Source organism: Coregonus lavaretus (assembly GCF_964263955.1).
Source record: "Coregonus lavaretus genome assembly, chromosome: 1".
Taxonomy (NCBI): domain Eukaryota; kingdom Metazoa; phylum Chordata; class Actinopteri; order Salmoniformes; family Salmonidae; genus Coregonus; species Coregonus lavaretus.
Window position 1 is genome coordinate 63,573,214 of NC_139988.1, and position 26,043 is coordinate 63,599,256.

The 26,043-nt window shown below is 42.9% G+C and overlaps 1 protein-coding gene across 1 annotated transcript in view; it reads left to right on the top strand.

Annotated features, from left to right (window-relative positions):
• Window positions 1-26,043, top strand: part of itga3b (integrin, alpha 3b) — a gene marked incomplete at its 5' end in the record, with an annotated part of 57,365 nt that overhangs the window by 19,598 nt on the left and 11,724 nt on the right. The window contains 17 exons of the mRNA XM_084165060.1: window positions 15,677-15,804; window positions 16,929-17,011; window positions 17,779-18,028; window positions 18,243-18,341; window positions 18,704-18,908; window positions 19,611-19,804; window positions 20,419-20,507; window positions 21,899-22,035; window positions 22,244-22,333; window positions 22,422-22,489; window positions 23,900-24,042; window positions 24,220-24,366; window positions 24,451-24,548; window positions 25,159-25,327; window positions 25,461-25,535; window positions 25,652-25,731; window positions 25,883-25,960. Coding sequence (XP_084021186.1) covers window positions 15,677-15,804; window positions 16,929-17,011; window positions 17,779-18,028; window positions 18,243-18,341; window positions 18,704-18,908; window positions 19,611-19,804; window positions 20,419-20,507; window positions 21,899-22,035; window positions 22,244-22,333; window positions 22,422-22,489; window positions 23,900-24,042; window positions 24,220-24,366; window positions 24,451-24,548; window positions 25,159-25,327; window positions 25,461-25,535; window positions 25,652-25,731; window positions 25,883-25,960 — 2,133 coding nt within the window. The remainder of the gene's footprint in view (window positions 1-15,676; window positions 15,805-16,928; window positions 17,012-17,778; window positions 18,029-18,242; window positions 18,342-18,703; window positions 18,909-19,610; window positions 19,805-20,418; window positions 20,508-21,898; window positions 22,036-22,243; window positions 22,334-22,421; window positions 22,490-23,899; window positions 24,043-24,219; window positions 24,367-24,450; window positions 24,549-25,158; window positions 25,328-25,460; window positions 25,536-25,651; window positions 25,732-25,882; window positions 25,961-26,043) is intronic.

Sequence of the window (26,043 nt, forward strand, 5' to 3'; positions counted from 1 at the left end):
TCCGTATCAAATTGCTTAGAGATAGCATGGCATCCCTCAGTGTGTGTAGCATTAGAATGAATGACTGCTTCTAATAACATGTTGTAATGAATGAACCCCAGCTGGTCATTAGCCCCCCCCCCCCACACTATCGCCCAGTATCTCTACCATGGAAAATCCCTCTAGAGGGGCTTTCACTAGGGACTACCTGCAGAGATGACTCTGCTTCTACCCTACAAACACAGGAACACATCCTTTGTCCCCTCTCTGGTTGTATAAACAGGTTAAAAAAGCATGGAGTTACGACTTGCCATGGTGCCTTAGGCCCCTAATGGGGTATATATGGTCGCCAAGGGAGCAACATGCTATCTTTCACTCTGCATGTCGTTTTTCATCTCAGGAAGGGTAATGAGATATGGATGAAGAGATCCGTTTACACTTGGCATGTATCTCTGCACCTCTCTCTCTACATTGTACAGTTGGGAGATACTGTAGTTTGGCTATGTATGAGATAACTGGTCTGGTGGTCGCCCTTTTAATGAACACAAACAAGCTGTGTCAATATGTCTCCTCGGATTAAACAGTGTACAATATCAGTAGGTTACATGCTGTCTTTATTTCATTAATCAGTGCACAATATCAGTAGGTTACGTGCTGTCTTTATTTCAATGCTTTTGCAGTTATTCTTGCTACTTGAGAACAGAACAGGGTACTTGAGAAGCTTTCAAATGTAACTATTGTGATAGTTTAGTAGGCTTCATTACATGTTTCCTGTGACAAAAACGTTGTGGTCTTGAAGTATCATACAAAGTTCACACCGAAACAATCCATTCAATCCGCACACTCAAAGCATAACGACCATTTTCAATAGCCAAACATGCTAACATGGCATTAGCCAGGTGCAAACTGTCAAAGCCTTTAAATAACCCCCTGAGCCGTCCCACCTGTATCCCCCGGATCCCCCCTAACATGGCTAAACATTGTGGTCAAGACAGGTTTGATCAACTCAGGGTTAACTTGCTGGAAATTCCACGATGTGGAACTTTATGGCTTTGTGGGGGCAGTGAGTGAGGTGGAAGTGGCTGTTCCTGGTTTGCTCAACGTGGGCCACTGATTTTGCAGCCTTGTAAAGATTAGAGACCTCGAGGCCAAAGATCTCCCAGGTCAACCCAGAAACACATGTCCAGACTCAAGACTTCTAGCTGTGTGGGTTCTAGTCAGGGGACCATGGTACAGTGCATGGTTGGGGTATGATTCCAACAACTGTTCCTGAAGTTCCCTTGGGAAAAATAAAGTTATTCTAATAGATCAGTGTAGTGCGTCTATAGTGGTAGGGTAGGGATTAGGGAACCCCAACGATGGTCACCCTGTGACATCACTCAGTCTGGTAAAGCACTTAGTGTGAGGCATAGTGGAGTGAGGTGTTCCAGTGCTTTAAGGGCCAAACCATTGATGTCAATGGAATTCAATCCCTGTTTAAATCACATTCAGTGCTTGTTGTGAGGCCATTGTCACATTTGACAGTTACACTAAAACATATGTTGTATATTATGATAGAGTGACCTACCACCCTCTATTTATTTCACAGGCTCCAAATGAGAGTTTGCTCTCCTGTCACTGTTTGACCAATGTCACCCTGAGCGGGGTGGGAAATATCTGGATGCATACGGTTTTCGGCGGAAATGGAAAGAGCCTGTAACGCAACGTCCGCTTTTGGACTTTAAGGCGACACCAAAGATGGTGGATAAATTAATATATGTTAATAGGCCGTTTACCATTGAAAACATTTTCAGTTCCAGTCTGCTTAACGGGGTGTGTCTCCCATTGACACCAATGCAATAGCAGCTGGGTCTGGTCTACTTAGTTCATTGACTTTCATTGAACCAGAAAAAAACAGTGTGTGTATACATGCTTACGCCCCTGTGTGTGTGTGTGTGTGTGTGTGTGTGTGTGTGTGTGTGTGTGTGTGTGTGTGTGTGTGTGTCTGTGTAGGCCTATGCGTGTGCGTGCGTAGGCGTATGCAGGTCTGTGACTGTGTGAAAGAGAAACCAGACAGAGTTATTCAATGTTCCAGTCAAGCGAAGCCTAACATGAACTTTTCCTCAAACATGTCTTTGTTCCGTGTCAGGGGGATAGTGTGTCATTTCCTCCTGTGATGTACAGCACCGTATTAAAACACACTTATTCTTAACATGTATTTCCTGTCCGATTAGATGGACCCCTCGCAGCATTGTTGACATTGATCCCAATGATGCATTCATTAATTTCCTGTATCCCCGGCTTTCACTCATTGGGTGCGTCCTAAATTGCACCCTATTGCCTATATAGTGCACTATATAGGGAATAGGGTGCCATTTGGGACGTGTCCATTGCCTTGTATGCATATCCAAGTGTTTCCTGGAATGTTGTCTAAAATGTCTGACACCATTGTGAAGAGCGATGTTTGACCAGCGGAGTGATGTGAAAAGTGCCTCTGGAAAGACTAGAGAAGACTAGAGAAGAAGTGAGACGGGAAAGCAAACAAAATGCTTGGCCAACTCTCCCCTCCGCAACCTAGCGTCAGTGGCAGTCAGCTAGCCTGGAGATATCTAGCTGAAATTTGATCTAGACCCCTTCTTGTGTTCAGTGGGTTTACTAAGTTCAAAAAGATCTTTGGCTGGTTTTTGGTTGCAAGAAAACTAGCATTTACCTTCAAAATATTATGTTATTTTAACTATATCCTGCTATCACTTCTAGTTTTTGAATGAGAAGCTGTATTTCAGCCACAACAACTACTATTAGTAGGTGGTTCACCACTAACCACCATTTTTTTTTTTTTGTTGTTTAGCAGACGCTCTTATCCAGAGCGACTTACAGGAGCAATTAGGGTTAAGTGCCTTGCTCAAGGGCACATCAACAGATTTTTCACCTAGTTGGCTCGGGGATTACAACCAGCGACCTTTCGGTTACTGGCACAACGCTCTTAACCACTAAGCTACCTGCCGCCCATCCAGGGATCATTCACAAAGTTAATGAACACACTACTGAGTGCATTTATTATTTCATCACTTTCATATCTGGTGGAAGTAGCATGATGTCAGTGTTTCCTATCTGCATAGGGTAATTCCATTAAATAATGTGAGTGCTTTTGTGTATGTACTCATGATGTTGAGGACCTTTGCTTCACTGGGATCTGGAAGGAACAAGTCAACTAAGTCAGTAATGATACCTAGTGCATCATAGGAGATGAATAATGTTGGAGGCATGTTTGTCTGCCAACCAACCACAGTTCCAGAGGCAGCAGGTGTTTCAACTAGCCTGTTTCAACTAAACTGTTTGCCTTGTCAAGACTCATCTGAAAGCTATGTGTGTGTGCACAAAGAATGTGCTAACAGCTAGGTGTGCACACAGTGAATATTCCGATAGCAAAGTGTACCCTCGTGGGTTTTCTGAATGCAAGGGTGTGTGCGTTCAAAGAAAAGACAGGTATTTGCTGAAAATACATCAATTACAGAGAATATTGTGTTCAAATAGCCCTCCCCCACACAGAAAATAAGTATTCATTTTACATTTACATTTTATTCATTTAGCAGACGCTCTTATCCAGAGCGACTTACAGTTAGTGAGTGCATACCATTTTTTTTCATACATATTCCTATCTCTCTCTCTCTCAACCACCCACCCACCCACCTACTCACAAACAAACAAACACACACACACACACACACACACACACAAACACACACACACACACACAGCGTTTCATCTCAAGTGAGGACAGGATACAGATGTCCCTTTCCAGTCAGAGTGGAGTCGGACTGTGTATTCCTGTAGCTAGCATTTCAACATTACTGCTCTTTCAAAGCAGTCATTACACCATTACAAAGAGATAAATCGATTTTAAACCTTGTTCCCCTTGTTCTAATGCAAAATCGAATCTGCTAATTGAGTCGAGCTAAATTCAGTATTACTACCCCATTTATTAGCTTAGCGGGTCAAACGACAACATTTTCCAGGAATCGATCTGGTCGTATTGCTCGTCTATAATGTAATTGGTTTATTCTTCAAGGCCCACACACTGGTACTGTCACAATGCAGGTGAGGCACCTTGCTCTTTGTATACAGTATCTATCTAGTTGTTGTGTTGTTTGCTGTGTCTTGGTTTTGTCTGCCGCCAACTCAATGTCAGTGGCACTCTTTAGAGTCATTCAGTAAGAGCTGCATGGTTGGCAGGAGTGACGTGCAGTGAGGTCGCTGCTGGGTAAGCACTGGCTATTATCAAAGCCAGATTTACTCACAAATATATCTTGATGAATCTCAAGTTCACCATACAACAGATAGCCCCAACAACCAGAGTGACATAGGCTATTAACCTGAAATTGACAAAAATGTTCACCTAATATAAATACAATGTAGCCAAGAAACACAATAGATAGCCTCCCATGGCGGCATATATGATATTTTCCGAAAAAATAACACACTGCTCAACTCAGCTCAGCTATAGACTGATGTAGCATCCACAGTTGCAACTGATAGGTGCCACTAAAATACCAATATATGGACACATTTCATCCGAATAATTCGCAACGCAAACTCCATAGCCTTTCATAATGGATTTACAAGTCTTCCAATGTGCCGCGTGTGCAAACACACACACACATACACACATAATAATATTATTATGCAAAATATCATTACACACACATAATTACACACACATAATACATAAGGTTCTAATGAAATTTCCATATCAACAATCGAAATGACTGAAAAGGGTGTTTAATCAAAACAATATTCTTGCTTGATCAATCAAATGCATTCAAAGGGATGTTGTCTGTTCTCATGACTCAACAGTAGCTGAACCTGCAAATTGCAAAGGAAAATGCATTTAGGCCTACCTTTACTTGGAAATTAAGTCCATTCATCTGGTGAACCTCTCGTGACAGCGTTGTAGAAGTCAAAGCAGAACACAGTGTCCATTATGTTGCATGCACACAGCAGGGAGACACATCCCCAAGGCCTCCTTTGGTTCCATTTTCACACTGACACAAAAAGTAATTCCCATTCCCATTACGTCCACAAAGTAAAAGTAAACGTCTAAGATGTGTAAAAGTCTGGGTAAAAAGTATTAATGGGTAATGATGTTTCAGGTAAGTGGACAGTCCAGTACTCGCTGTTCGCCTACCTGACAGCTAGCAGTGAGGGAGATGGTGTCATGGTGGTTGCCTGTCATGTCACGTCTTGTGTGTAGAGCTCCTGTATGCTGCCTCTGTCTGGTCTTAACTTTAATTATAGTTGACGTTCCCACTCTTCAACTCTGATTTTCCAAACAGGACGTTACATTAAATTCAGTATTACTACCCCATTTATATGGAAAATAGTTTGAGGTGCAATAGTGTCCATTTGTCAGATAGTTTTTGCTAGCTAGCTAGCTTTGTTCAGTTCAAGGGAAACGAGCGCCAAATTATGTAGACACGCCCAAATGTACACAGCTTACCCTAGGCAATACCCACGCAACATGTTTAGGCAATATGCATGCGCAAAATATGAAATCGCCTCAATGAAGCTACTTTAAGCTAGGCGAAGCAGCGACGCCTATGCTGACCCTGTCCATTAACAGTGACTGGACTCAAGATCAGCCACGGCGTCAACGATTTGAATGTATTTGAATGGCTGGAAAGGAAAGCATGAATGCCCTGGTGCCTTTCCTGAGGTTCTGATGCAGTTTTAGCACATTTTGAGATTTTTTGCAAAACAACCACCAGAATCATTGAGAAAAAAACATTAGATAACCAAAAATAATTATTTGGCTTTTCATAACAGCTTTTTTTATTAGATTATCACATGGTAAGCACTACCTACCCTGCGTACCCTGCCTACTACCCTGACTGCACGTCACTGGTTGGCAGTGAACACTGGGTTATCATGTAAACCTCAACGCCATGCGGGCCCTGTAAACCTGATCTCAGACCTGCTATTGGTCCCCATGACGAACAGGTTCCCTGCGATTATCTAGACGGGTGAACAATCACCTGCATATACATGCATGCACGCACACACAGGCACGCACAAACACTCACGCATGCACATACACACACAACACAGGCACATGCATTAGCACACACACGCATGCAATCATGCGTACACACACCCCCACTCACACCTCCTTTGGGCAGGGTGCCAGTCCAGCTGGGCCGATGGCTATCATCTATCTCCACCAGACCTGGGTCATGCCTTATCACGCCACTGTTTAGACTGGGGAGAGATGGATCCACCCTGACAGGAGCTATGCTCTTTTGTAGACCTGTCTCTTTGGCACTGTGTGGAGCCTGGACTCACTTTGTCTTTGAATTATTTTGCAGCATTCAGATGAACAGGAGAAATAACCCCATCAATTCAAACTATTTTTGTGGCTGTAGACTGTAGTAGGATCTTCTTCCACAGAATGATGTCTTCTCCCAGGTACTCAAAGGCCGTAAGAAGTTTGATTTGAGGCTGAGGAAGGAGAGAGTCGGTAGCGGTTGGCCACTGAAGGAGATTATATGGCCCCATTCCAACGTGTTGTAGGGGTACGACTGGAAGTGTGTTGGCTTAGGTGTCTGGAAGACAGAGGACTGTTTACCAAAACAAGACACCCTCCACCTTGCTTGTAGTGTCACTTTCTCCTTTGTCTGGCTATGCAGTTCTCTCTCCCCTCTATTCTTCTCTTCCTCTCCGCTCCCCTCTCATTTTCCCCCATCGCTTCCCCCCCCCCCCCCCTCTCAAATCAAATCAAATCAAATTGTATTTGTCACATGCGCCGAATACAACAGGTGTAGACCTTACCGTGAAATGCTTACTTACAAGCCCTTAACCAACAATGCAGTTCAAGAAATAGAGTTAAGAAAATATTTACTAAATAAACTAAAGTAAAAAATACAATAAAAATGAACACAATAAAATGACATAACAGTAACGAGGCTATATACAGGGGGTACCAGTACCGAGTCAATGTGCGGGGGTACAGGTTAGTCGAGGTAATTTGTACATGTAGGTAGGGGTAAAGTGACTATGCATAGATAATAAACAGCGAGGAGCAGCAGTGTAAATAATGTAAATATTCCGGGTGGCCATTTGATTAATTGTTCAGCAGTCTTATAGCTTGGGGTTAGAAGCTGTTAAGGAGCCTTTTGGACCTAGACTTGGCGCTCTGGTACCGCTTGCCGTGTGGTAGCAGAGAGAACAGTCTATGACTTGGGTGACAGGAGTCTTTGACAATTTTTTGGGCCTTCCTCTGACACCGCCTTGTATATAGGTCCTGGATGGCAGGAAGCTTTCCCCCAGTGATGTATTGGGCCGTACACACTACCCTCTGTAGCGCCAGGCGGTGTTGCAACCGGTCAGGATGTTCTCGATGGTGCAGCTGTAGAACCTTTTGAGTATCTGGGGACCCATGCCAAATCTTTTCAGTCTCCTGAGGGGGAAAAGGTGTTGTCGTGCCCTCTTCACGACTGTCTTGGTGTGTTTGGACCATGATAGTTTGTTGGTGATGTGGACACCAAGGAACTTTCAAACTCTCGACCCTCTCCACTACAGCCCCGTCGATGTTAATGGGGGCCTGTTCGTCCCTCCTTTTCCTGTAGTCCACGATTATCTCCTTTGTCTTGCTCACATTGAGGGAGAGGTTGTTGTCCTGGCACCACACTTCCAGGTCTCTGACCTCCTCCCTATAGGTTGTCTCATCGTTGTCAGTGATCAGGAGTACCACTGTTGTGTCATTAGCAAACTTAATGATGGTGTTGGTCGTGCTTGGCCACGCAGTTGTGGGTGAACAGGCAGTACAGGAGGGGACTAAGCACTAACCCCTGAGGGGCCCCGGTGTTGAGGATCAGCGTGGCAGGTGTGTTGTTGCCTACCCTTACCACCTGGGGGCGGCCCGTCAGGAAGTCCAGGATCCAGTTGCAGAGGGAGATGTTTAGTCCCAGGGTCCTTAAATTAGTGATGAACTTTGTGGGCACTATGGTGTTGAACGCTGAGCTGTAGTCAATGAACAGCATTCTCACATAGGTGTTCCTTTTGTCCAGGTGGGAAAGGGCAGTGTGGAGTGCGATTGAGATGGCGTCATCTGTGGATCTGTTGGGGCGGTATGCGAATTGGAGTGGGTCTAGGGTTTCCAGGATGATGATGTTGATGTGAGCCATGACCAGCCTTTCAAAGCATTTCATGGCTACTGACGTGAGTGCTACGGTGCGGTTGTCATTTAGGCAGGTTACCTTCACATTCTTGGGCACAGGGACTATGGTGGTCTGCTTGAAACATGTAGGTATTACAGACTCGGTCAGAGAGAGGTTGAAAATGTCAGTCAAGACACTTGCCAGTTGGTCCGCGCATGCTCTGAGTACACGCCCTGGTAATCCGTCTGGACCAGCGGCCTTGTGAATATTGACCTGTTTAAAGGTCTTACTTACATCGCCTACGGAGAGTGTGATCACATAGTCATCCGGAACAGCTGGTGCTCTCATGCATGCTTCCGTGTTGCTTGCCTCGAAGTGAGCATAAAAGGCATTTAGCTCGTCTGGTAGGCTTGTGTCACTGGGCAGTTCGCAGCTGGGTTTCCCTTTGTAGTTCGTAATAGTTTGCAAGCCCTGCCACATCCGACGAGCCAGTGTAGTAGGTTTCAATCTTAGTCCTGTATTGACGCTTTGCCTGTTTGATGGTTCGTTTGAGGGCATAGCGGTATTTCTTATAAGCGTCCGGATTAGTGTCCCACTCCTTGAAAGCGGCAGCTCTAGCCTTTAGCTCGGTGCGGATGTTGCCTGTAATCCATGGCTTCTGGTTGGGATATGTACATACGGTCACTTTGGGGACGACGTCGTCGATGCACTTATTGATGAAGCCGGTGACTGAGGTGGTATATTCCTCAATGCCATTGGATGAATCACAGAACTTATTCCAGTCTGTGCTAGCAAAACAGTCCTGTAGCGTAGCATCCGCGTCATCTGACCACTTCCGTATTGAGCACTGGTACTTCCTGTTCGTTTTTGCTTGTAAGCAGGAATCAGGAGGATAGAATTATGGTCAGATTTGCCAAATGGAGGGTGAGGGAGAGCTTTGTATGCGTCTCTGTGTGTGGAGTAAAGATGGTCTAAAGTTTTTTTTCCTCTGGTTGCACATGTGACATGCTGGTAGAAATTAGGTAAAACGGATTTAAGTTTTCCTGCATTAAAGTCCCCTGCCACTTGGAGTGCCGCTTGCTTATGGCCTTATACAGCTCGTTGAGTGCGGTCTTAGTGCCAGCGTCAGTTTGTGGTGATAAATAGACTCTCTTGGTAGATAGTGTGGTCTACAGCTTATCATGAGGTACTCTACCTCAGGCGAGCAATACCTTGAGACTTCTTTAATATTAGACATCGCGCACCAGCAGTTATTGACAAATAGACCCACAACCCTGCCCCTCGTCTTACCAGACGTAGCTGCTCTGTCCTCTCTCACCCTTCTCCTCTCTCTTTGCCTTTCTCTAGCCCTCTCCTTCTCCCCTCTCTTCTCTACTCCTCTCTTCTTTCTCCCTCCTCTGTTCTAAGATGACACCTTGTCGTATGGAAGTCTGGCATAGAATGGTCATTTGTGACTCAGCGACTCGTTGTGGAAAATGTTATCACATTATTTCAACCGTTTGATAAGAATGTGATTCATTCATTCACTCCTTCTCTTTTCAACTTATTTTACTCTATTTTACTTTATTCAATCCACATCGCGGAAGTTCGGCTTTACAGTGTGATTGAAATTTAAAGGCAACGTTCCCGCTTTAGTGGAGACTGTATTCACGGTAAACGCTGCATGTGTCGGTTCAATCTGAAATGACCTTTACATTTCTATCGCGGAATCTGTAACGCTTCAGTTTTACAGATTGAGTAGAGCCCTACATGTCAAGAATGCGGAGGCGATGCACCTTGTGATCTATAGCAAATGTTTGGTTAAGGCAGGCCAGAGGGGCACATTTCAACATGTCCTTTGAGTTGGAATGCAGCTCCAACCTCCTTGTTCCTGATCCAGAGAGAGAGTTGAGACTGTTTATTAAAAGGTGATGAGCAGAGTGGGAAATATGGGTGGCCATATTGTTTCATTTTGATTAAGAGAGAGAACATCAGTGAGTGAAGGTCAAGAATAGAGAACATGACATTGTTTTTGAGCTCAGCTGCTTACAGAATACAGTAGATGTTTTATATTGAGAGATATATTTATTATTATATATTATATATTAATAATATATTGAGTGTTGTGTGTAATATATCATCAATAAGGATAGCTACTTTCTTTACAAAGTATGTTTTGTGGTTGTCACATTTCTTTTATGTAGCCTATTCCTTAAAGATGAAAGGGGAAACAGCGCCACCGGTCAATTTTTCGCCTTAAATGACATTTCCAAATCTAACTACCTGTAGCTCAGGACCTGAAGCAAGGATATGCATATTCCTTATACCATTTGAAAGGAAACACTTTGAAGTTTGTGGAAATGTGAAATTAATGTAGGAGAATATAACACATTAGATCTGGTAAAAGATAATACAAACAAAACAACATGCTTTTTAAAGTTTTTTTAATCATCTTTGAAATGCAAGAGAAAGGACACAAGATAATATTGCAGTTTAGGCACAATTTAGATCTTGGCCACTAGATGGCAGCAGTGTGTATGCAAAGTTTCAGATTGATCCAGTGAAACATTGCAATACTGGACAGTTTTGTATCATGTCTGCCCAAATGTGCCGAATTGGTCAATTGATACATTTTCAAGTACATAACTATAGAGAACATACAAAAATGATATGGTAATACAAAATGTAAGTTTACACACTCCCAGGAATGTCATTCATGATGGTTCATTAGCTTATACACTAACTTTCACATATCTAGATGGCCGGGCGGGGTGGGTGTGGAGCCAGAGACAGCATGGGTTCAAACTGCAGAACCCAGTTCCTACATTTGAATATAAAAATGGATTTTATGAAACAAAACTATGTTACATTTTATCTCTGGGACCCTTAGGATGACAAATCAGAGCAAGATTACTGAATGTACACTACCGTTCAAAAGTTTGGGGTCACTTAGAAATGTCCTTTTGTCCATTACAATAACATAAAATTGATCAGAAATACAGTGTAGACATTGTTAATGTTGTAAATGGCTATTGTAGCTGGAAACGGCTGATTTTTTATGGAATATCTACATAGGCGTACATAGGCCCATTATCAGCAACCATCAGTCCTGTGTTCCAATGGCACGTTGTGTTTGCTAATCCAAGTTTATCATTTTAAAAGGCTAATTGATCATTAGAAAACCCTTTAGCAATTATGTTAGCACAGCTGAAAACTGTTGTGCTGATTAAAGAAGCAATAAAACTGGCCTTCTTGAGACTAGTTGAGTATCTGGAGCATCAGCAATTGTGGGTTCGATTACAGGCTCAAAATGGCCAGAAACAAATAACTTTCTTCTAAAACTCGTCAGTCTATTCTTGTTCTGAGAAATGAAGGCTATTCCATGAGAGAAATTGCCAAGAAACGGAAGATCTCGTACAACGCTGTGTACTACTCCCTTCACAGAACAGCGCAAACTGTCTCTAACCAGAATAGAAAGAGGAGTGGGAGGCCCCGGTGCACAACTGAGCAAGAGGACAAATACATTAGAATGTTGCAAAGAAAAAGCCATATCTCCAACTGGCCAATAAAAAGAAAAGATTAAGATTGACAGTCAGAGATATGGATTTTTCTTTGCAACTCTGCCTAGAAGGTCAGCATCCCGGAGTCGCCTCTTCGCTGTGGAAGTTGAGACCGGTGTTTTGTGGGTACTATTTAATGAAGCTGCCAGTTAGGACCTGTGAGGCGCCTGTTTTTTGTTGTTGTGCACTCTTTTCACTGTAATAGCTACTATAAATTGGACAGTGCAGTTAGATTAAAAATGAAGACATGTTTATGTCCTGGAAAGTTTGCAGTTACTTACAACAGTCTTGCTAATCACATTAGCGCACGTTAGCTCAACCATCCCCTATACGGAATCTTTGACTCTATTTATATTTCCTCGATGTTGTCTAAGGGGACTTTCAAAAACAGGGGGACGGCTTATAATAATGGCTGGAATGGAGCGAATGGAATGGAATCAAACATGTGTTTGAGGCCATTTCACCTATTCCGCTTCAGCCATTACCACGAGCCTGTCCTCCCCAAGTAAGGTGCCACCAACCTCCTGTGGTCTACATGTGAGAATTGTTATGGGTGAGAAGTCTGTCAAGCAGCAGGGTTGAATTGCCAAAATAAACAAAAGGTGACCCACGTGCTGCAGTACTGGAGATGAGGGATAGTGAGAAAATTCCATTTTGTGGGGACATGTGTCTGTGAATGAGGTCAAACTGATCCAGTATTGTTCAGTAGTGTGCTGTACTAGCAGTTCCATTTCCCAGATAAGCAGTTGGCGAACTCTGTGCCCCAATTCCTCACAGCTTTGGACAACAATAATGAATCTAGTGTTTTGTGTATTGTTTTGTTTACCTTCTCACAATGTGCAAAGGTCAGCCTGGTTCCTTCTTTGCCTGTTTCATACTGTTTTATAACTCTATTGTCGCCCGGGTATTGTAGAGGTCGGCTAATCCATGTAAATGGTGTTGAGTTTTCCCACAGGAATAGCAAGCCCCATATTTGACATTTATAAAGGACTTTATCCATAAGTCCTTGTTTTCACCCTTGGTGTGACTTTTCAGTTGAATAAGTCATTGGGTGGCCTTCTCAAGATTTAGCAGCCAGACATATGTTCAAACAAGCTACTGCACATTCCAGTGTGTGGACACACACACAAAGGCACACATAGGTGTCTGACTCTTCAAACAGACACACACGCACGCACGCGCACACACAGACACACACACACACAAACACACACACACACACACACACACACACACAGACACACACACACACACCCACACACACACACACACACACAGTATTGTACAGCTAACCTTGTGGGGACACACAATTCAGTCCCATTCAAAATCCTATTTTCCCTAACCCCTAACCCTAAACCTAACCCTAACCCTAACCCTAACCCTAACCCGTACTCTTACCCTTACACTAACCCTAAAACTATCCCTAGCTCCTAACACTAACCCTTAACGTAATTCTAACCCTAACACTAATTCTAACCTTAACCCTCTAGAAATAGCATTTGACCTCGTGGTGACCAACAAAATGTCCCCAGTTGGTGAAATGTTTGTTTGTTTACTATTCTTGTGGGGACTTATGATCCCCACAAGAATAGTTAAACACGTCCACACACACACACACACACACACACACACACACACACACACACACACACACACACACACACACACACACACACACACACACACACACACACACAACCCTGTTGCTGCATAATGGGCCTCTCCTCTCCTTCCTTTTAAACCTAATGCTGGGTCCTACAACAGCCTTGATTCCCCATGTATCTGTCAGTGGTCCCGGTCCTCCAACCGTCTGTGAAATCTCAGATAAAGCCTGGCTACTGAGTGACCACCAGAGCCAAGGTCTCTCTGCCTCCCTAAGGCGCCTACTGTGTGTGGGAGCACTTGTCATAAGCACCAGTAAGATGCACAGTGTCAGGCACACTGTGCAGACCTGGGTCACATTGGCCCCGGTTGTCATCACCAAGGCAAGGTAATTGATTAATGGCTGATAATGCACATCAGAAGAAAGGAGGGATAATTGCCTCCCGTACGTGTTTCAGATAAGGCAGTGATTGCTGTTCTAGCTCAAGTATGTCAGAGCCATGCTCTTGGGAGAGGGGATGCCAGTCCTACTTCCTGTAATGGTTGGGAGTAGGATACCCTTGCACCAGTAATCTGTCTTTATATCTCTTTCAGGGCCATCTTTATTGTATAGTCTTATGTGGGCTGAATTACCTTGGTCCATTTAGTAGTGGGAGACTTCTGTTCATTGTCGCTGTATGACATGGGACAGGAGGTTTTCCCTGCTCAGGTCACACGACCAGGAAAAACCCCTTGGCCGGTGTATGACATAGTATAGGCCTAAGTGTTATGTGTAGACTTCTGTTAGCGTTCACCTTTCTAATGTGGTCCTGTATGGCTCAGTTGGTAGAGCATGGCGCTTATAATGCCAGGATTGTGGGTTCAATTCCCAGGGCCACCCATGTAAACTGTGTGCACACATGACTGTAAGTTGCTTTGGATAAAAGTGTCTGGGAAATGGCATATATTGATAAACAATAAGGTTGCCTGATATGGGCGGGTGAGAAGGTTGGCTAGCTGTTGTGGTAAGTGAATAAACACTGAGGCCTGTGGTGGTGCCAGGCACACGGTCCACAATCTCCACTCTAGCCCACTTTATATACACAAACCACCCCTTAATGTTCTCACCAGTATGCCTCACAAGGTGTACTGTAATATGTTATCTGAGTCATTTTTATCACATCTGGACATCTTTGAAATATTCACCTGGACTATCTCTTCCTCCCTTCAAATGCCTATACCTCAAATGAAATCCTGCCACTCCCCTCAAAAGCTTCAGACATTTACTTAGAAACTCTCTTTGACAGATGCTTTGTTAGTAGTATTTCTCAACATAAAGCACTCTCCTTGAAGGAAGGCTGTATTTCTTCTGGGATGACTCTTATCTCTCCACAGTGCAATGTATTTACTTTTACTTCTCAGTGAGGTATGAGCCCTGATATTGACATGGGTGTGAGACTTGATATTTACATGGGTGTGAGACTTGATATTTACATGGGTGTGAGACTTGAGTTTGAACTCTTCCCTTGTTCTCTCACCACCTGGTTCCAGGGAATATTAGGCACCAAAAACACTTGACTCACTGTATTCCTGTTGATGTCAGAGAGTTGTGCCAGTAACATTACCCAAATTCAGCAATAGAGTAGTACATTTTGACCATTGAGCTGTGAATGTTCACAACAGATAGTCTCCTCAGTTCTTTATTTCTTCATTGACAACATTGATTCATTGTTAGCATCTTAGCTAATCGCTAACCATATTTCATAGAAATGTACCTCATACATACATACTTACTTAATTTATACAAATTAGGCTTGATAAATCGTGTGCTGACTGTGAAAGCCGCAGCTAGCCAGGTTCGGTTCCCTTGTAGATAACGCTGGCTGCTTCACAGCTTTTTTACCCTGGTGCTAATGTTGTGGCTGTCTGGGTGAGTGAAGAAAAAGACAGGGTTGACTCCCTAAGCTGCTGTCTGTTGCGTCCAGACTTGTACCACGGTTCACAGTTCACGCTCTGGCTCCCCCACTCTCTGATCTCATCCCTCTGAGTTATTTTAAAGGTAATGTGGTTGCTCTCTCCCAGCCCAGAGGCTTTGTGGGTGGTTGAGGGGAAGACATGGTCGGGCTGACCAAATTATTAAGTGAGGTAAAATGTCTCTAGCTACGTGTCCCAAGTTGTTGTACAAGATGAACAATAATGTTTTTGCTGTATCAAATAGTTCCTGTATCAAATAGTTCTGACTTCCTAGAGTGATAGTTCCTAATCATGAATATCCATGAATTATAGTTCCTGTCATGAATGCCTATGTTCCCTATGTTGATATACAGTAGTCTATATATATTATAAACCTAACAGAAGTTATGTCTCTCTTATATAGTCTCAGGAAACAGGAAATTACTGTGATTTAAGCTGTTATCTTCTGTCTGCATGTCTGTCTGTACTCAGTCTCCTATCAGGAGCACCCAAGGAGAAAGCACTGGCTCTGAGGAACGTCAATGAGACGGGCGCCATCTACTCCTGCCCCATCACCACAGAGCTCAACGACTGTGAAAGGATGGACTTGGTCAGCTCCAGTAAGTACTGGCACTCACTGTCACTACAGTGTCCTCTCCATATGAAAGGGTTCTCCTGGTTGAATGGGTGACATTGGGCTTGGTTGGGATGGTAGAGAAGGGCTTTGTAGGTGGTTAGATAAGGGTTTGTTTGTTATAACCACTGAATTATGCTTTGTATGTCATTTGTTACAGTGGAGACTGGGTTCACTCACCTGAGTGGGGATTCCCCCTTGAGTGGAATTTTCTATGTGGGATTTTCAATGCTTTCAAAATTTCAAAAACAATCCATACAAATTTGCCAAAGCATTTATTGTCTTTATTGAGTAATCTGTTAACAATACTCAGATCAGTTTCTGGCACTGCGCTGTATGTAAAATAATAAATAAAAAAACACTGTAGGATAGCCTGTATTTGATATCAAGGTCGAGCTATCTCATACTTATTCCAGACCAAGCAGAATACCTCCTGCTCCCAAAGGTAGACTTGTCAAACAATCAAATTGAACAAATTCCCCTGCTTCCCAAACCCTTATCTGTGCCCTGATTTGCTACGCCCAACCAACATATATTAACCTCTGTCATTTCTGAAAGACATGCTCCAAATAGGAACATATTGAATTAGTCTTAATTAAAGGTTATGGTAGACTGACTCACCTAGGAGGCATTTATAGCCTCAGAGGCTGAAAGTAAGAATGATAATGTACTTTTGATGTTAGTCAGTCTCTGTAAATTTTTGTGGTTTACACTTGTTCAGGCTTGATCCACATTGGATGAGAATGCTGCTGTTTTTGTTGCTAGGTGTCTTACTTTCATGATGATCGTCCTGTTGTTATATTTTGGGGTTTGTTCAGTTGGAACGTTAAGTTTCAAATAACAGTCAGACATTGCCGTATGTACGTCTGCTCTGTTGCCACTTTTCATGGAAGTGTAAAAAAAAAGTAAATATGGAAGCTTTATAATCTTTTAATTACATAAAATACCAGTAACTTTGTATTGATCACTTCTGACGTGACTGTACGGTCATGACAATATATATAATTAACAGTCACAGAAGACAACATCTAACAGCTTTATGCTTCTATTTACCATAAAGCATGAACAATTGCCCTTTAAAGCAATGAGTGTGACGTGTGTCTCCCACAGCGGACTCGTCTGAGATGGTGGAGGGGATGTGGCTGGGAGTGACCGTGGCCAGCCAGAGAGACCTGCCAGGGGGCCGAGTGCTGGTGAGAGTGGGACAACACCCTCTGGTTCTCTTTCCTCATTGAAAGTGGACCGTCTCCTATCTTGAGATACTAGACGCTTATAACTCACATTTTCGCACAAATCTGTCTTTGACAGTGACATCAATTCATGATTTATGCAAAAGTTTGAGTTATGGACGTCAAGTTTGTTCATGATAAGGCTAGCCAAGTGAGTGTAAGATAAGGTCAATTAAAAACCATAGATAAAGCATAGGCTTTGACACTAGATACGATACAATATATGATACAATATACTTTATTGTCCATTTACATAGAAATTCATTTTTGTGAAATCTGCATACAAATAAACAAACACAATACACTATATACACGCAGTATGAAAAACACTAGTAAGTTAGTACACAGGTCACATATTCAGAGTCTCTGTGGCCTGCTGTCTGACAATGTATTGGGTCTGCATATGTCCACTGTGACGCAGTGTTCAGCTGCACTGACAGTTCATGATTTACTACAGTGATATGGCCACAATGCAACAGTATGGGAATAAAAGGTTGTTGTTTGGTCAATAAAGATATAATATTAAATACAAAAACTACATTTTAATTGACATATAAAGACAGGAAATTCAAATGAGCAGCCCTACCCTACATTTGACATATGCACTAAGGTTTTACAGCAAACGCATCTTATTACACCTGCAACTGTAAAACAAATGTGAAATTGACTCAACTATACCACTACTAGAACAAAATAGCACTCCTGCATTGTAATGTCTAATTCGTGTCCAGGCGTGTGGGCACCGCTACGTGAAGGTGGTGCCGGGGGGCATTGAGGAGCAGCGGCGGATGGTGGGGAAGTGCTACGTCAGGGGCAATGACCTGACCTTCGACCCCAACGATGAGTGGCAGGCCTACAGCTACGAGGTGTGCAACCCCAACTTTGATGTGGAGCTGGAGGGCTTGTGCAACATGGGCATCTCGGGGGGCATGACCGACACGGACGTCTACATCGGCTCAGTGGGCAGCTACGTGTGGCAAGGTGGGCAGCAAAAGGAGTTCAAAGAGAAAGAGTTGCAGCCTCATGACTTCTTCTGTACAGATTGGTCTCATAGACTAGACGTAACATAGTAAACAAGGCTTCTTCTGTACAGCCTGGTCTCATAGACTAGACGTAACATATTAAACAAGGCTTATTCTGTAAGCTTAAAAATGAATGTGAAACTGTATTGTTCTCTTTTGTCTTTGTTACCTAGGCAACGTTCATGTAACGTGGCGAGACCCTGATCCAGGAAACTCGTGGGACTCAACTGACAAAGACTTTGGGCAACTGAACAGACGATACAGCTACATGGGTATGGCTCTATCATTGACCTGGCTAGTAGAGCCATTTCTGGATTAACAGGGTAGACTAGGAAGCCTACTGTAAGGGAGAGTCTCATGCTCTTTCATTTCAAAATGCTCTCAAACATAACCACTCCCCCATTCAGAAAGATAAACATCTCTTTGAATGTATGTCTTGAAAGAGAACTAGAAAGAGGAACTACCGATGCTATCTAGATGGCGGCGCTCTGTTTAGCATAGTGGCAATTGTGTCACAGGAAGTTACCTTTGACCTTTGTGTTGAAAGATTTAAGGCCAATGATTAGGCCTACCTACCATAAATGGTACTGTAACGTTGTTACAACATTGTTTTAATGTTGTTTTAACACCACAGGTTACTCTGTCTATGAGGACAGGAAGCTGCTGAGTCGAGACGACTTCACGGTAGTGACGGGGTCTCCCAGAGATGAATCCAAGGGCTCAGTGATGCTGGCTAAGAAGGGCAACACAGAGCTGGTGACCGAGTTCATCATCCCAGGAGAACAAGTGGGCTCGTACTTTGGGAACAGCCTAGCTGTCACCGACCTCGACAATGACAAGTATGTCACCACCGTCCATAGGAAATCCCCAGCATTAGTGGGTCTCTCAGTGTTCCATATGCCAATAGCTTGATTATCTAGCAGTCAGAATCAAAACAAAGGCAAAATAATAGCATATGCTAATCTTTTGAGAAGAGTTTGTTATTCTTTTGATACGGGATTGATTGAGTTTGAATTATATCACTCTATAAAATACAAATGTACCAATAGCCCATCATCTCTAGCTTTTACCTCTACTATTTGGCATACACACTCTACCTGACCAGTGATGCAGAGAATACTGTGCTGTAGTGGTTGAATTGGAGAGGCTGTCCTTGTCGTTTCACCACCTCAGATACGGTATCTGTCATGATATCACGGCTGAGGCATGTGTGCTCTCTCTTTCTCATAATACATGAATAAAACCTTGAGCATTTGTCTTCATAGTCTGTCAGCATGTCAGAGAAAAAAGATTATACTGAATAACACATTGTCAAGAAAAATATTTTGGCTATACAAAAGACAAGCCAAAAGATGTGAAGTATGTTATAGGCTATGTCGCCCTCTCTAAAAGCACATAAGAATGAAGAATAAGGTGGGTAAAATGGTTGGTAAACCATATACTGATTATGATCCATGTACTATATATGCTACAATGATACAGTATGTGTATGGTTGTGTGTTAATATTTGTGTGTGCTATTTTTAATTTTCACCATCCTAGCTGGAATGACCTCATCGTAGGTGCCCCGTTCTACTTTGACCGTCAGAAGGAGGAGGGAGGAGCGGTGTACGTCTTCATGAATGAGAACGGATCTTTCCAGAAGAAACCTAGCATGGTACTGAAGGGTCCTACGGCATCTGGTTTTGGATTCGCCGTGGCAGCCATTGGCGACGTCAACCAAGATGGATTCCAAGGTAGGCCTAACATAACGGGTAACCTTTTGGGTTTCTTTAAAGTGCGTCATTCCTTCCTCCTTTACTTGATGTAATCGTTGATTTGACATGATTGGACAGATGAACGCAAGGGCTCCGCCACACCTCTCCAGTCAATTCTAATCAGTGATTTCTTCAAAGAAGGGAGGAGGAAAGATGCACTTTTAAAGAATTTGAAAGGTGTGGAACTGTACCGCAATGAGGACGTAGATCCCAAAATCTGCTGTCATGCTGCTGTCACCTAGTGGCTAAATACAGCCAGCACAAGGGCTTACACTGGAACTTAAGGCAGAGATCTGTAAATAATGATGAGACGCTCATATCTCTTCCCTAACAATGGAAGTCGTTTTCCCAAAGGCAGGAAGGCAAGCTTAGGTCCAAAATAAGCCCATAGAAATACATTTTGGCGAGAGTAAAACCTCTCACTTTGCCTCTTCCTCTCTGCTATATGCCTATCAGAGATGGTCTTCTACACACTACTTACTTCATGTATTATACGCATTAAATATGCAGATGATTAATTGTTTGAGCAAACTTAATTGCTCATTTTCAAAATGTATGGTCATGTATTTCCAATGATTCTATTTCCTTTATAGACTTTGCAGTAGGAGCCCCATTCCATGAGACTGGGAAGGTCTACATCTGGATGGGAAGCAAGAAGGGAATCTCTGAGGAGCCTAGTCAGGTACACACTGGCATACTTAGCATTAGGCAGAAGAGGCAATTGCCTCAGGCCTCACATCATCAAGGGGCCTCGTGAGCTGGGCATAAAGAAAAAGTATATACTGTATATATAATAAATAATCCGTATTTTTAAGCTATCAGTTTTTTTGCATGGAATGCGTCTCAATCCACCGCATCCGCCGATGTCGGCCTTCCGCGTCTGCGGTGGAAGGTGGCAGAGCTAGGGCAGAGCTACAGCGGTGTTTGTCAGACCAGGCGACATCCTTAAAATCGGTCTTCTCACGAAAACATCTGTAGAGTCCGAACGGTTTGGGCTACACACGGTTTGGGCTACCCCTCTACGGAAATATGAGACTGTAATGAACCCGGTAGTGTTGTCCGTTTTGCTCTACGACACCCACAAAGTGTCACGGAACACGTCTGAAGGTAACCCGGTACCCTGCCGAAAATGAATGGAAGTGAATAGGGCATTTCCACTTAAAAGGTATACGGGTAAAAATGATTGATTTATTTTCCTGATTTATTTTGTCTGTCCTATATCTCTCAGATATAGGACAGACATTTCAAAACATACTTCCTTTTGATTAAATTTTGTACTATCTTTTTTTCCATGTGTGAATCTGTTATTCAATGTTTCTATGGGCTACTAGCAGCAAGGCCAAATTCAATGTTTAATCAAATACGTTTTTTTTATATACCTACAGTGGTCCTAAAATTTGAAATCAAATAGCTAAATGATCCTTGGTATGACCATCTTAAAACAATTCCATATGTTAGCTTAGTAGAAACTCAGCCCTGGGCCCTTAGACTCTAGGGGGGATACAAAACGCATTTCTTTAGTAAAAAGACAGGTGCTGATGGTAATACTGCCATCGTCGTCGAGGCAGAGGACATGTACATGTATGTGTAGCCCATGTATCTGATGCTCTCTAGCCAAAAAAGAGAATGGCATGTCATACTCTTTTTGGCCAGACAGCATCCGATACATGGGCTATATATGGTAAGACAGAGGGGCGCTGTTTCGCTCGCTCCGATGCTTTCTCCGGTGAGATAGTTCCAGCCATTTGAGAATAAAAGGAAAGTTGGCGGTGCACAGTGCACTGTTCGGATGCTGGAATTATTTTGGATGAATGTGCGAAGGTAACCTATTTTTTGAAGTGATTTGTTTGACAATCAGATGAAAACAGGTACAGTAGTAATAATACCCATTAGGGAATTAGACTCGTTTGATTTGTTTTATAGATCATAGTTCATTAATATTCACCCAGTAATGCACAATACATTATTTGCTATGAAGCCAAAAGGACAGGGAGGTGAATGCAGGGAAATGGGGTAAAGATACTGTATCGTGATCTATGTAGTTTAGTAACGTGTCCGTGTTGCCCCCTATAGGTGATTGAGGGGAAGTCAGTGGGTAGTGGTGGGTTCCAGACCTTTGGCTATTCCATCAGTGGCGGTATGGACATGGATGAGAACAGTTACCCTGACATCCTGGTTGGTTCTCTGGATGACCGCATCGCTCTTCTCAGGTAAGTAGTGGACAATAAATACAGTATGTATTGAATTGAATCAACTAAAACTGCCATAACAAACTTGGATATATTCATCCATGATCTTGTTTCTGTCTCATTTTATGTAATCTGTCCCTCCAACATGTCTTCTCTTGATAGTAATATGCTTATTTTTGTGTATGTATTATTATTCTTTGTGTAATCTTTTAACATGGTTCATTTCCAGGGCTCGTCCAGTTATCCATCTCTCTAAGAACTTTACTGTGCTGCCAAAGATTGTGGACCCTAAACTTTGTCCCTCTGGAAATAAATCCTGGTGAGAAAGGTTCCTCTCAGATCACACTGTATAAAGTCAATTAACGTCAACTGTTATTTTACTAATGTGTCTTCTATGTCTCCTACAGTGTGACTGTGACAGTGTGTTTCTCCTACACACTCAGCAATGGAAACAAAGATTTCAAGAAAAACATCAGTGAGTGGCATTCCCTTTCTAATACAACCTAATGCACTCCCCTTCATATGTATTTGGACAGCACAGGAGGCTGGTGAAGGGAGGACGGCTACTAATAATGGCCGGAACGGAGTGAATGGAAACCATGTGTTTGATGTATTTGATACTATTCCCCTCATTCTGCTCCAGACATTACCACGAGCCCATCCTCCCCAATTAAGATGCCACCAACCTCCTGGGTTGTACAGTGAAGCTAATGTTTACAATGTGGCTCTATACTCCAGCATTTTGGATTTGAGATCAAACGTTTCATATGAGGTGAGAATACAGAATGTTACCTTTTATTTGAGGGTATTTTTTTTTTGCTTATCTGTTTTACCGTTTAGAAATGAAGGCACTTTATGTTCTAGTCTCCCCATGTGGATAAGTCATGAGTATTTGGACAAATTCATTTATAGTGTAATAAAGTTCTCAATCGTTTAGTGTATGGTCCCATATTACTTGCATGCAATGACTACATCAAGCTTGTGACTCAACAAACTCTTTGGATGCATTTGCTGTTTGTTTTGGTTGTGTTTTGGGTTATTTTTTGCCCAATAGTAACTGAATGGTGAATGATGACTGGAGTAATTTTCTTTCTAAGTGGGTAGATAAGATGTTTCTAAACACTTATAATTCAAACGGATAATGCCATGATTTTAAAAAGTCGTAAATAATGATTAGTCAGATTCTGTTCAGAGGATACAACAAAACATGCTAACCCCTCACTATTACCAAGAACAGGGGAGGTTAGCATTTTGGGGTGGGGTATGATCTTTGTGCCTCTGTAACTTTCTCACATATCATTATTCATGCTAACATTTACAATTTGGCACAAGACAGTATTCACCATTCAGTTCCTACTGGGCAAAGCAAACTGCAAATGCATCCAACATGTTTGTAGAGTCACAAGCTTGATGTATTCATTGCATGCAAGCAATATGGGACCCAATAATAAGCTTTTGACTACTTTAATACATTCTAAGTCAAATTGTCCGGGTACAAATAAAGGGGGCGGCAGGTAGCCAAGCGGTTAAGAGTGTTGGATCAGTAACCGAAAGGTCGCTGGTTTGACTCCTGAGCCGGCTAGGTGAAAAATCTGTCAATGTGCCCTTGAGCAAGGCACTTAACCCTAATTGGTCCTGTAAGTTGATCTGGATAAGAGTGTCTGCTGAAATGTACATATGACTTCTTTAAATGGGGAGGACTGTAAAACAGATATGTATGAAAATACCCTCAAATAAAAGCTGACATGCTATACTGTCCCCTAATATGAAACATTGTCTCTCAAATCTAAAATGCTGGAGTATAGAGACAAAGAAAAAATATATAGCTTCACTGTCTAAATACATACAGTACATCTAACTACTTTTGTCTTTCCTCCCTGTGCAGTGGTGAAGTACACAGTGGAAGCTGACATACATCGCCGGAGCCCTCGAGTTCTCTTCCTTGTCAATAAGCTTGCCACCTACACAGGCCTCCTTACCATGCCATCTCCCAAGACCGAGTGTCAGGTGCTGGAGCTCAGAGTAGAGGTAAATACTGTACACACACACACACGCACGCACGCACGCACGCACACATATACACACACACACATATACACACACGCACGCACGAATGCACACACACACACATATACATACACACGCACGCACGCACGCACGCACACACACACACACACACACACTCATCTGTATCATCTTCTCCAGGATCCTGTGAGGGACAAGCTGGAGCCGGTGGTTTTCTCTCTCAACGTGTCCCTGGATGAGCAGAAACTCAAAGTCAGGAAGGCCCTGCAGAACCTGGACTCCTACCCTGTACTGAGCCACAAACAGAAAGTCACTGAGAGGAAAGAGGTATGTTACTGACTTAGGAATAACCTGATTCCATTGAGTATGTAATGAAAATTGTGTTTTCGAACTCTTTCTCCTACTTTGCAGATCAACTTCCAGAAGGAGTGTGGCTCAGACAACATGTGCACCAGTAACCTGCAGCTAACAGCTATGTTTGCTAACGAGGGACTGAAGCCTTACCCCAGGTATGTGGTAAACACAGAGGAAGATATGTAACACATGGGGTATCGGGCAGATGGTCAGTCTGAATACGTTGAAAATGAATGTTACTCTAATAACTGTATGTTGTAATTGAATTCATCGAGACTCGATCCCAGTCATGTACAATAGATGGTGACACATCTATACACCAACAAATTAAACAGTACACACATCTGCACACTTACACCTGCACTAACATACACACGTGGACACATGCACCAATATACATATCAACCAATTGCACCTTTATTTCCCCTTTATCATTTTATACACATTTATATGTCTACTTATTTACTTATGTTCGGGAACAGACACATTTTATACAAATGAATGCTGAATTTGTCATAAGAGTATCAGTAACATTTCAACTAACTATCCGCTAACCCTAGCCCTAACCCTAACCTTAACCATTATCCTAACACTAAACTGAACTCTTACTCTAGCCCTAACTCTTAAAGTGTGACCGGGTAGACCCCCACCAAAAACAGGGTTGTACAACAGTGCTTCAGATTCACACAATCTCTCTCTGGTGCAATATTTTGTACATGGCCCCTAATACATGAACTGTGATGCTCTCTGTCTGTTTGTATGCAGTCAGGGGAACCGCCAATTGCTGCAGTACAGCAGTAATGTGAAGAAGGTGATGCTACTAGTGGAGGTGACTAACATGCCAGGCCCTGGGAAGGTAGCTGAGGACGCCCACCAGGCCATGCTCAACATCTCCACCCCAGCCACGCTCAGTTACTATGGCGTGCGCTCCCAAGTAAGTCCACTGGAGGGTGACAGAGGGTTAGGTGAATTCTGGCTTTTGACAGGTACATTGACTATAATTGCTCCATTAACTACAGTATGTTCTGTACATGCAGATTGTAGTATCATACGTTTATTATGTGTAGGATCCTGACGTAGAATGCCGTGCTGGGGAGACTGTAATGTGTGACCTGGGGAATCCACTGAGGAGCAATGAGATGGTAAGGCCATACTGTTATTCCACGTAGAGATTATACAGTGTATTACATCATTGATTTGACCCTATCGGAATGTTGATTTGTGGTAGTTAAAATCATGACCCTCCCGTGGTTTGCAGGTCTCTCTGCAGCTCATCTTTCAAACATCAGGGATCAACCTCCAAACCAGGGAGATTGAGTCTCAGTTGCTGTTGTCCACGTAAGTAACAGGAGATATTTGTCATTGCTCTATATCGTGAACTCATTATCAGATTAGCAACAGTCAGTCTTTATGTCCAAGTGGGAAATATGAATATGATTAAGTGAATAAACTATCTGAATAAACACTTATGTCGGTGTTGTTTCCCCAGGTTGAGTAAGCAGAATGACCTGTACCCTGTGCCTGTGGTCCTGCTGATAGAGACCTCCATCCAGACCTCCTTCTCCATGTAAGTGTAACTTCGGACACATGCGCTATGTTGTCCTGATGCCGTGCTGTGTGCCTGCATTAATTCAAAATAATGTCTTAATG